This window comes from Strongylocentrotus purpuratus, unplaced genomic scaffold (assembly GCF_000002235.5).
Source record: "Strongylocentrotus purpuratus isolate Spur 01 unplaced genomic scaffold, Spur_5.0 spur5_scaffold_14, whole genome shotgun sequence".
Lineage (NCBI taxonomy): Eukaryota > Metazoa > Echinodermata > Echinoidea > Camarodonta > Strongylocentrotidae > Strongylocentrotus > Strongylocentrotus purpuratus.
In genome coordinates, this window is record NW_022145599.1 from 20,565,271 (window position 1) to 20,578,142 (window position 12,872).

The following is a 12,872-nucleotide window of genomic DNA, read 5'->3' on the forward strand; positions in this document are numbered from 1 at the left end:
CAACTCATAGTTTCTACATTTACTCACTGAGCTCTGTACTCTGTACAAAAAAGTTAAGCATTTTACACTTACGCCATTATCTAAAAACAAAAACACCACGTCATATCTGAACAAGGATCCATCATGAAATGGAATTGAGAGGTAGATCATTGGTAGTGATTGCAGAGTTGCATCGTGATGCCAAAGGTTCATGTAGAATGCAGAGAATATGGGTGGTAATTAAAGGGGAAGTCCACCCTGATATTAAGTTGGATTATTTAAAAGCAGAAATGTGAGAGGAACAGGTCAGCAAAAGTTTGAGCAAAAACCCATTGAAAAAAAAACAAATATTATGAATTTTTGAAGGTGCAACCAATCAAACACAAATTGGCAACTCTAAGATGTATCTTGCAAGCTCCCCTCCCATTTCCCCTGTAATACAAAAATCAAAAATCTATATCGCCCTTAAGAAAATATTCAATTATACATTCACCCTACATATATTTATTGCATAAATGAATTTAAATGACACCTGTATGAAACAAATCTTTTCCGTCATCAAAAACTAAGAAAATGAGAACTAATGAAATTTTCTGTACAGAGAAAATTGGGGAGGAGCTCGCATGATACATCACACTGTAGCCAATTTGTGTTTCACTGATGACAACTTCAAAAATTCATAACTTTCCTATTTTTAATTGGAAATTGCTTCAACTTTCACTAAATTGTTTCTCTCATTGTTCTGCTTTTATCAAAACCTACTTAATATCAGGTTGACTTCCCCTGTAAGCCCTACAGTGCCATTGATGGTATTTGCACCTAATTCACACACATCAAAATGGAATAGAATTTAGTCTGGCATTCAAAGAGTTAAGCCCTACCCTAGACTAAGGCTGCTGAAGCACCTCCATCAATAGGCATTGTGATACCATTTATCATTGCACTCATGTCGCTGAGCAGAAAGATAACTGGATTAACAACATCCTCAATTTCTGTAGGAGAGAGAAAAATAAAAGAAGAAAAAAGTAAATTCCTCTAGAATGATATAAACAAATCTATAAAATACCCCTTTTGAGAAGCTCTGCCTGCTTTTGGACTACGAAGTTCACTATTTTCACTTTTCTTTAAGCGGGACTGCACTACTTGTAGCAAATTGCACCCTCTATACAGCCAACAATGCTTAAGTGGTACCTGTTGATCCCCCATGATCCCCTTTTTCTTATGTAAATTGAGAGCTGATTTGATGACATAACCACCTGCCAGTTACCATGCAGGGAGGTCTTATCCCTCCTGGCCAAACTAGTGCAGATATGCTTTAAAGGAAATACTTTTATCATGCCTTTATCCGAATCATTTCATTGTAAACATGTTTGCTACACATCCCCTCTCTGAAATAGTGGAGATCTGTTCTTTCATCACTAATCACAACATTATTTAAATGTTTTTTCTTATTTCAAGCACAAACAAATGGAGAACTGCTTGCATCAATCACAGAGTTGCCAATTTGTTTTTAAACAATCCCACATTGGTAAAGACATTACGGTAATCATTTATTCCAGCAAATCCTGTGTATGTGAACCATTATGTAACACACAAGTTAAACAAATATTCTTTGTCTAAACATGTAGGTAGCTTCATAGTGAAATGCAGTGGCAAATTAAGGCAAAGGCCGTGAGAATAAGTGATGTTGGTGAACTAAAATTTCTTATCTGACATACTTGAATGAAAGCTTAGGTAATATAAAGCCAAATTAAGGTAATACATGTATTTACCAGCTCCATATCCTGGCAATGAAGTCGTACCTCTATGTGATAAATTCATGATTTGCAACAATCATGCATCATTTAGCATAGCATTGGTCTTTTTGGGCATCGTTTATTAATACCCTAAAGAAAACAAGTCACTGCAATTAGAATACCAAACAATGACTGCTATTAAAGAGAAATCCAACCTTGACGGATAGCAACCTACTCTATAGGAAAGCAGAAAAATCAGAGAAGCATACTGGTATAAATTTGAATTGATAACGTCTCTGTGATGAAGTGGCGTATAACTTGTATCTATTTTAAACTCGCTCTATTCTGTTTCTCTGATCTTTCTGCCTTCATACAAATGAAGCTATTACAAGGTTTGGATTACCCTTTAAAGAGGGACGCGACTTACCTAGGAACCTGCCCAGTGGTATCCTGTTGATCATTGCATCCCTCATCTCACCTTGGGCCCAGAACTTCCTGGCCATGGGAGTCAGTACAACGGTAGGGTTCACACAGTTCACTCGAATCTAAGGCCAAAAGAAATGCATCATAATAAAAAAATTAAAGATTTTTTTATACAATGCCTAACTGATTACAAGATAACCACAGGGCTTGCAGTATTATAATACATTAGTTTGGGGGGGCTGAACTTTTTTGGAAAAAGAAGGACAGGACATGCAAGCACTATTTTCTTAGTGAAATCATTTTTAAAGGGATCCGGTAACTTTGTCTCAGATTCTGAAACAAAATTCTGGATTTAGCTCATGATGCAATGATAATTATAAACCTTTAGGTCAGCCAGGACCCTCATGGCTTTTACAAGCCGATCGCCTGTCTGATTATCAAGATATTTATGATTGGAATTACACATTTTGAAAACCGTTCGCCTGACGGTTTCCAAAAACTACAGTCTATTGGGGAAAACGAGTATGGTAAAACCGGTCACTCAAAGATTTTTTACTTTTTTGAGGCACTTCTTGATCATTTTGAAGCGCAATTTTTTTAGGGCTTCAATATTACACCATATCACAGACACTGATAACATGTAGGGCCGTGTATCTCAGATTTAACATTGTTAAACGATCCCTTTAAGGCTATAAAAAGGGACAATTTTCGACAAGACATTGTACAGACTTTCATAAAAACATAAAAGTGTTAATTGAGAAAATGTTTGACTCAATGCATGCATACTATGCTATGAAAGACCAAAACAGAGGTACCTAATTACAGTCTGGATTAAAGTTCCAATTGTGAAAAATCATTTGGAAGGACTATCATTTTAAGCTCTTTACTCCAAAAATTGGAGGAATAAAAAGGAAGTTTATTTTTATGTGGCAATTGAAACAGATGCATGCAAGGATCTCTCTTTCTGATACATACTCATGTTTGAAAGCTTACAATCTTACAACTATAAAAATAACACCAAAAATTTAATGTGGAGAAATAAGTTTTACCTTGTGTTTTGCCAGTTCTAAGGCAGCAACCTTTGTGTATGAATCCAAAGCCCCTTTGGATGATGCTGCAAATACAACAGACATAAAAGTAAGTGGGAAGAAACTCACATAAAGATAAAGAAAATATGAAATAGTTAAAGATTACATTTATTCAATACCCAATGACAAGTTCTAGCTTTCATCCTCGAGCGTATCAAGTCATTGAGACGAAAAAAATATTAGTGTACAAAACTGATATAAAGTCTTTATCTCCTACTAAAAAAAACGTCATCTAAATGATGTACACATAGTTTTAGTCTGTAAATTTTCTAGAAAAATAGCAATGGACTTCATCATATGCATGTGACCATTTAAAAACATTTAATCTGCAGTAATGCCAAGCACTTCATACTTCATGTGCATATTTTGCAGATTTCCCTTTTGCTCTAACTTACACAGAAACTTACTGACAAATATACATGTGCATCTCTTTTATTAAAAAAATCCCATAAGATGCCCTAATCGTATATAATAGCACAATACGGTATACAATGTATCTCACCATATACGGCATGGTTGGTGAGTCCCTGTAGACTGGCAATGCTAGAAAGATTCACTATAGAACCACCTTCGCCTTTTGCGATCATTCCTTTTGCCACAATCTATTTTTTTTTTTTTAAGGAGAGATATAAGTGGAAAAGGGATTTTCAAAATGAAAAAAGTATTCAGCTGGAAAACCTTTAAAGGAATGTACACTCAATTTCATCTTCATGCAAGTATTGAGGTACATCTACGTTTTGTATGAGAGTTGAGCCCACCACACACTATACGATCTGACAACAATCCGATTTTCGAAGAATTTTCAATAGCATTCGATACAAACATTCAAACATGTAAAATATCAATGACCAACAATCTGCATAGAAAATCAAAATTTAAAGGGATTTCATGCTTTCTTGGAAGAAAAAGCTTAATCTGCACAGAATTATATAGCGACATCAAACCAACAGTGCGATTATCTACGATTTGAAGCCGATTCACTTTTTATTTTGACGAGAAGAATTTGATGCACTAAAATTTCAGTTTTTAGGTTTCTTATCATTATTTAGAAGCTAAATCAGGAATATTATGTTTTTTTCAATTTCTCATCTCATGCAATTGCCATTTCTTTGACAATCGGATCGCATGACGATCGTGTAGTGTGCGGTTGGTATTAGGGGAAAATCTATAGTGTGGATTAAGATGTGGAGTTGAGTGAGAGTCCATTTTCTCCAATGTCAGATCTGCTGATAAGGAAAGATTTAGTATTCATTGTACCATTGAGTACATTCTTTGTGGGGGTTTTTGTGGCTTTGTTTCATATATACATATACCAATATCATAATTTTTGTAATCGGGTTTGCCATTGATAGACCTGTGATCTTTGCAAAACCCACCATATTTAAATTTGTTTGTGTAAACTATACTTTTTACTTTCTCTTTTAATGTTATTGTCATTGTGATTTTTCTTTTTATTCAATTTATGTGAAAATAAAATAAATTGAATCTATTTGAATTTAAGTGAGTTGAATTGAATTGTATATACACGTACCTAGACAGAATTGAAATTATAAAGGAAAGAATTATATCATTATGATAAGCTTGGTTTTCATCCTTCCATGTTAATATGCTACAAAATGAATGAATGGGGGGGGGGGAGAAATCATGCAGGATAAAGGGAGAGAAAAGGAGACAAGTTATAAAGTCACATTTATAAAAAACAATTTTCATGTAAACTTTGCTAATAGTTTCTCCGTTATTTCCTAACCGTCTATTCCCAGTCCACCACCCCCGTTTCTCTCTGAAATTCTCTGCAAATTTGTACATCTTAAATATTGGAACAAAACACTGTAAATAAATTCATGCATTCAAACATTCATTATAATGATGCACTTAAAAGTAAAACATGCCAAATTATTCATTAGTTGAACTCACCTTTGTGATTTGAAGAATCGCTCGATGATTTATCATCATAACACTAAAAACAAAAAGATATAAAGAAGCATTACCATTCCACGAATTGTAAAATTTCATAGTAATCATTTTTTTTAAAGATGAATTAGTCCCTTTCTTACAGTAAAACTAAATCAGTAACTCTTTTTACTCCCAACTATAGCAAACTATATAGAAAGGTACACTTTTCTAAAAAATGAACAAACAATGAAAGGATATTGAGACTAAAATGCATGCAACTATGAGGGTGAGTGATGAATAAGGCCTTTTGTCAAAGATTGGGTTGAACAAAGAACATTAGTCTGAGGTCAAAGTTATCCTCTCGTTAAACAGGAGTTTAGACCGAGGGTTAGGGTCCTGTCTTATAAAGAGTTGATATCATCACAACTGTGTACATAAGAGATAGGATACTGCAAACTTGTGATTGATTAAAGGACTTGCAATTGATTTTGATCAATCGCAATTCTTTCTAAGACGGGTTCCAGATTTAGCTGAATAAGTAGCATATATACCACAAAACAGAATTGAAAAGTTTTAACAAATTACTTAGAAAAGGGAACACTGCAGAAAATTCCCATTTTGGCCCTTAAAGGCATCGTTTAACAATATTAAATCTGAGATCCATGGCCCTACCTGTTATCACTGTCAGTGATATGGTCTAATATTGAAGCTTTAAAAACACTGCGCTTCAAAATGATCAAAAATTGCCTCAACAAAGTAAAAATCTTTGAGTGACCAGTTTTACCATACTAATTTTCCTCAATAGACTGTAGTGTTATGAAAACCGTTTGGCAAACGCAAAATTTTATTTCGATTTTGAATCATAAATATCTTAATAATCAGACAGGCGATCGGCTTGTAAAAGTCATGGGGTTCCTGACTGACCTAAAGATTTAGAATTGTCATTGCAGCATGAGCTAAATCCAGGATTTTGTTTCAGAATCTGAGGCAAAGTTACCCAATCCCTTTAACAGACAAAATATGAAGGAGCCTTACTTGTCATAGGCCTCTGCCGAGACCTCTAGGCAGGACTCTCCACTGGAGACGCCAGCACTGTTAACAAGGAGGTCAAAAGGAGGTAAGGGTGATAGTACTTCATTGGTCTTATCCCAGTCGTGCACATCCAAACATATCGTCTCAATCCCAGGCACCTGCATAAACAATGATCAGGGGACAGACAGTGAAATGCAATTAAAATACAGTGGAAAGTGGAAACATATCAGAAATCAAAATTGTAATCATAGTGACAAATGTAATTGAAGATTCCTAGAACTGCAAAGGTAACTTTTTTTTTCTAGTAGGGAAATAAATCCGAGGTCATAACCGTATAAAAATATCTACTGGGGTTAAATCATTTAACTTATTACTTAAAAAGAAAAACATCAACATAGGTCTACATTTTTATTTTTTTTTTCAGGATATTTTGTTGTTTTGTTAATACTTTATTATTCTTTGTTAGATGTTTTTCTTATTAATCTGACTCAAGGTTACAAAAGTAGGCAATTTGTTAATACTTTATTATTATTTGTTAGATGTTTTTCTTATTAATCTGACTTAAGGTTACAAAAGTAGGCAATTTGTTAATACTTTTTTTATTATTTGTTAGATGTTTTTCTTAGAGATCTGACTTAAGGTTACAAAAGTAGACAGGTCCTTTTCTGCAAAACTTGTTTGAAATTTTTTACTTATTTCTTGGGATGAAAAAAACTTAGAACATTATTCACCTCTTGCTTCAATGTGTCCAAATCGGCCTGTGACCTAGTTAGAGCAGTCACCGATGCTCCACACTTCGCTAGTGCCACTGCAATTCCTCTACCGATTCCTGCATGAAAGTCAGGGACATGAACATAGCAAAGGTCAGATCATATACATACATTATGTAACATGCATTTATGAGTGGCTTGTTTTGGCACAAGACTACAAGTTGATTCACTTAGTGCTACACACTAACACTATAGACTAGGGCCTTCAGCAATGTAGGCCCTTTTTAAAGGGGAACTGACCCCAATGAATAATTGTAGATATTCTGTAAAATGAGATGAATTCCTGCCTTTTGACGTGCAATAAATCTTACAAACGTGTACAAGAGATATATAAATCAAGACTTTTTGGCATGATGTTATGTCTTTTAGCATGACATGAATGCAGCCATTTTCATGAAAATGTGAAGTACCAGTTGGAGTTGTACATGTATCATGCATCAAGCTTTAAATGGAAAGACTTTTTAATTCAATAACAAAACCTTTAATTTTCAATTGGGGAAAATTCATAGCCGAGAAGGTAGAAATACATTTGGTGAAAAATATATAATATTAATCAATAGGGTAACAATTGTAACTCATTTATTTAAAAATACTAAAATATAGCGTTTGAAAAATCTATTTTGATTATGCGAAACCTTCACCTCAGAACAGCACCAACCTTTTGTATACAATTTGCTTTCTGGCAATTGGAGTACAAACTACAAAGGATATTAATAGCAGGTGAATGAAATGTTTCAACAATACAAACACATGGGAAGGAAGCACCTATAAATTTGAATACATTTAGTTGATAAACAACTCCGCATAGTACTTCATGCAATCAAGAAAATGGTGATGCCCATGTCTTGCTGAGAAACTACTTTTGTCTTGCTTTATCATTGCTTTCTAATACACTTTGGTGGGGAATCTAGGTTGATGGGCAAGTATGCAATAAATCTCTCAGAACAACCAAAGTTATTCTGTGGGGTTATGCTAGACTTCTTCATTAAGGCAAGCATCATCATCATTAATTATCATGTTCATCTTTCATCCTTAATCATTAGGTCTACAGTCATCATCATCATCATATGGCTGATATATTATCATTTAATGTATATATAGGTCTTCTTCTATATCAAATTATCATCATTAATTAAACGTACATGATTTTTATCATCATTCATCCTCATCATCATCATCATCATCATCACCACCACCACCACCACCACCACCACCACCTACATCATCATCACAGCACCACTCATGAACTTATGATGTGCGAGGTTATCTAGCATCGCATCAACACATTACTTAGCAATAGCATTGACCACATAGCTCATCGCGCTCTCACACTCAGATTTCCAAGAGAAATAGCAACTTTAATACAAGTGTATCGGACTGAAATGAAAATTAAGTGTGGGACTCTCATCTTAAAACAGAATTCTGCACAGCTGAACACAAATCACATAGAGTCGGACGGTTCACTTACCTTTTCCGGCACCGGTAACAAGGGCCCTCTTATTTTTAAAACAAATTTCCATGCTTTTTAATGATTTGTTATGCTTTTTCTTCCGGCAAAGGAGGGGTAACAGACGCCCAATCTGACTGCAATGTCTCTATGCTTTGCTGGAGTGGGTATCGGGGTAGTTCTAGCGACTAATAAGAGAACCGGTCGGTGACACTGAACTGCTACTATACTGAATATACTGTGCGGAAAATCCGTACATTTCAGTGGGTGCAGGCTTAATGGTCGCTAGTTTTAAGGAGCGCACTATGTGTCGCTGGTGTGCTCCGGCGTCATCTGGGCCGAATATCGACTGCATATGGTTGACAAAATGTACATCATTTATGTTCCATTCACAAGACAATAAATAAAAAATTATAAAGTCCCTAAGCCTAGTGCACACAGATTAATTTGACACTTTCTGTATGCACCTTATTGCAGTTGTGTAAGTGTTGCCATACATTTTGAATTCAAAGCAAGCTATGTACTAATTGAAGATAATTTGAAAGTTTGAGTGAAAACAATAATTAATGATAAGATTTATCTGATCGATTCCTTAAAATCTCCCAACTATATTATAGCACACATCACATCCAACTAAAGTATGATGCTTAAGCAGTATCTTGGACCATGTAAAGAGAGAAACAAACAATGAAATCATATAATCTAATCACAATTGAGTTATAACCGGGGCCTACCAATGTCTTAAAGTTTTATACTTTCACTTTGAGGTTTGCATTTGTAGGTGCCCCTTTTTCTAGAAAGTCCGCTTTTTGTGTTGGTAAGTCACACGCTTATATGTATACATTGAAACAAAAGGTAATAATATATTCTGTTCGGTTGGTATACATGCCCCACCCTTCCCATGGCATTTGAAAGTGGCTGAGAGTGAATTGGTCCTAGAAATTTAGTTGATTGATGAAAATTTTATGAAAAAAGGGCAATGCATGGACCCCACGACTCCCGCTGCAACTCCTGGTGGATGAGACATATCTTCATGTTCTTTTTCTGACTAGTTTTCCAAGGTCATGCAGTCCATGTCTATAATGCTGGGATCACACCTCTAAATTTCTCTCTCAGAATTCTCTTGTCTTATATTCTCCGCTCCTACTTTTCATTTCCATCTCTTTAAACATTCTTTACTAACTCTAATGATGGTATCCCAAAGGGAATGATATCTATAACATTATTAAAACACAGATAAATGTCAGTCATGGACAAGTCCAATATGAGTTTTGATCACGTCTCATACGTATCAGCACTTACCAGATCAGTGAACAGAAATAAACATGCATGGACTACAATTTGAGATCAGCATTGCTATTTATTGTTCATGCTGCAAATCAACAAGAATATTTATTCATTCTAAGAAACAGGAATTTAAATGCAATAATTTACTGTTCTACCAGAAATAGTCTTGCCAATTGAAATAAATTATGTACCACTCATCTTTTAGCAAGTTATTTAAGTCATTACAAATATTTTGAATATTATTGAATGAAAGCACTTTTATTATTATTAACCAAATTTTGTGAAATAATAAAATATCAGCCATGAATTATTTGTTTTTGTTGAGTTTGGTATATTGTCGCTACACCTGAAATAGGAACTTCTTTCTTTACCTTGCCAACTTTGGGAAATGTAAACCTGTGATGATACGTCAATAAGTCATTTTGAATATAATTGAATGATATTTATAATATGTTGTGAATTCAATAAAATATTGGTCATGTATTATTTGTTTCGTATTCACTTTGAAATATCTCCCCATATGAAAAAGTCGGTCCTTGTCAAAATATAATCATGTTCACGATTTAAATTTTGATTACAATAAACTATGGGTCATGTATTATATTTGATTTGCATTCATTCTGTATTGTCTTCGATGGATCTTTTAATTTGCTATCAATGCAGAGATGTGAAAGACGATAACTGCAACACAGATCCATATGCTTTATCATCTCTTTATTATAATTAAAGATACATTCTACACAAAGCAAATGAGAAAGATACTCAGAGGTGAATGATATAACAGAATTCAGAGCATATCCTTATATGCCTATATCCACTCTACTCTTTGATATCTGCCAAAGATTAATGGTGAATTTTGTCAATACATAACTGCTAACAAGAACAGTGCATTTCATTTTCCATCTATCCTGATGATATGGTCTTGCTCTTGTTTAATGTAAATGTATAATGTATCAAAGATCAATAGTTTATCTCAAATACATAAACACAACCACAACTAGTAGTAGTAGTAGTAGAATGGTTTTTTTTATTAGACAACTTCAAAATGGTAGCCTGAAAGCTAAATTACATTGCAAGTTTTACATGTATTAAAAAGCATTTCAACAAACTTAGATATAGACAAGTACACATAATACACAGTCGGGTAGATCATAACTAATTACATATTCCCTACTTGCAATTAAATTGATGAAACAAATAAAATAGATTCTGCATTTTTTTTTTCTGTAATCATTGTTAAGTGAGGAATATTCATATTTTAAATATAAATTGAGGCTGATTAATTGAGTTATAACAAGTAAGTACTGAAGATTTGTTTAATTTCGAACCGTAATGCACATTGAATGTCTATAAAGCTACACAATATATAAGGATTTATCATAGAAACATGATTAAACAATTACCGAAAGGGAGAGAAAAGGTTAGGGAGAGAACGATGTTGAGAGAGAGAGAGAGTCAAGTTAGAAAGAAAAACAGGAAGACATGCGGAAGATGGGAGAGGGAGAGAGAGAGAGATAGGGAGGGAGTGGAATGAGAAGAATGGAACAGTTGGAACTGTGAAGACATGGAGAAGCGGAATGATGATGAAAGTAAGACGACAAGGAAAAGGCGATTAGAAAGAAATTACAAAGTAAATTACAAACTTTCCCTTACAGAGAAAAACAGTACAATTTACCAATTATGCATTACTAAGATAATAACAGAATATATGCGTAAAAACTTTAAATATGTAAAGACATAGAATGTACATGGGAACGTGCGTAACTATAAGAGAGATATTCACTAAACCATTTTGATTGATATTGACACCACAATATTTCTCTAGGCACACTTGAGACTGTAGTGTAACAGTACTGAAAAATCTGGATATAACAAAGTGGTTGGGATCAATGATAATTGTGTTTTTTACCTTATAACATGAGACATTGTGCCAACTCAGATCTTGTTCCATGTACATCAGACTTCCTCTATATACTCAACATCAATACCACATCAACACTAGTTTATTTTTAATCAATGCTGAGACAACAGTTTTCTTTCTAATATCAAGCATTATTAAAAGTGTACCACTCATCAAACATGTTCTTGATGTAAGAGATATCACGTGACTATGCTGTATTCAAAATATGAGCTTCAAGTATTACTTCCTCCTACTTCCAAGAGAGATACAGTCAAACCTGTCTATAGCGACCACCCAAGGGAAACACAAAGAGTGGCCTTTGTTGACAGGTGGTCTTTGTAGACAGGTTCTAGTTTTAATACGTGTTTCAATGAGAAACCACTTTCAAAGGAAACAAAAAATGTGGTCCTTGTAGACAGGTGGTCACTAAAGCAGGTTTGACTGTATTACAATTTTTTACAAAAATAACTTAAAGTAGACTAGTCAATGCATGTGTAAATGTTTGCATGAAATAGGGTGCCCACAAAGTCAAAGTGTGGAGGGTTCTCGTCTTTGTGACAATATATATTCTGTTTACGTGATCTACAAGTTGAGACTATAATGTTTATATTGAGAGAGGGCGTATATATAGACACACCCTCCAATATGGCTGAATAAACATGCAGTCAGGCAAAAGTAAATTGACACAGGAGATCACAGTTTGAGATGTTATTATTTATGACTTCCTCACTTCATATAGCAACCAAAATGACACTGTCTTCACATTCCTTAACCATTAATCAATAGAATGCCAGCCGAGGTTAGTTTTTTTAAAGTTGATTTTATATATATATTAGCTAAACAAAATATTTCAGGTGAGATTGGTATACTTTGATGGTTAATCTATTAAAGTAAAAAGTCCATTCCACATCGAATCGATTTGTTTTCTTCATCTAAATACAATATTTCTTTAAACAAACTTGATATCAATGATTTTGGGTTTATCAAAGATCTTATGGGCTAAGTGCTGGTATCTCCTTGGCTTAATGGTGTGAATACATGTATTTCAGGACAGACCCAAGTTATTATCTTATTGATTTGATTTATCAATACTAAAAACATTACATTTCATTTGATAAGCTTGGTATTGAAGCTTAAAGCCCGTCTGTACTAGTTTGGCCAGGAGGGATTAGACCTCCCAGAGAGGTCACTGACAGGTGGTTATCTCATCAAATCAGCTCTCATTGAACATAAGAAAAAAAGGGTCATGGGGGACCAATGGCCACCGCCATTGTTTTCTATATAGAGGAAGCCAGTAGCTACAAGTAGTGCAGTGGG

General features: G+C 34.3%; 1 protein-coding gene across 1 annotated transcript; it reads right to left on the bottom strand.

Annotated features, from left to right (window-relative positions):
- Positions 1–513: 513 nt before the first annotated feature.
- Positions 514–8,571, bottom strand: LOC591319 (L-xylulose reductase-like). Its single transcript, XM_030984431.1, has 8 exons — positions 8,390–8,571; positions 6,883–6,980; positions 6,155–6,309; positions 5,141–5,183; positions 3,729–3,828; positions 3,188–3,252; positions 2,143–2,260; positions 514–971 (listed from the first exon to the last, which is right to left on the bottom strand). Exons 1-8 carry the CDS (start codon positions 8,439–8,441, stop codon positions 862–864), a joined length of 741 nt encoding a protein of 246 aa, XP_030840291.1. The 5' UTR covers positions 8,442–8,571; the 3' UTR covers positions 514–861.
- Positions 8,572–12,872: the final 4,301 nt, after the last annotated feature.

What these genes read in the sequence shown, in the direction of transcription:
- LOC591319 (XM_030984431.1), bottom strand. Translation starts at nt 8,441, where the DNA reads ATGGAAATTTGTTTTAAAAATAAGAGGGCCCTTGTTACCGGTGCCGGA. An exon ending in CACCAACCATGCCGTATATG is followed by an intron (nt 3,253 to 3,728) that starts GTGAGATACATT and finishes TTGTATTTGCAG; the next exon opens with CATCATCCAAAGGGGCTTTG. An exon ending in TAGAACTGGCAAAACACAAG is followed by an intron (nt 2,261 to 3,187) that starts GTAAAACTTATT and finishes TTTTGGCCTTAG; the next exon opens with ATTCGAGTGAACTGTGTGAA.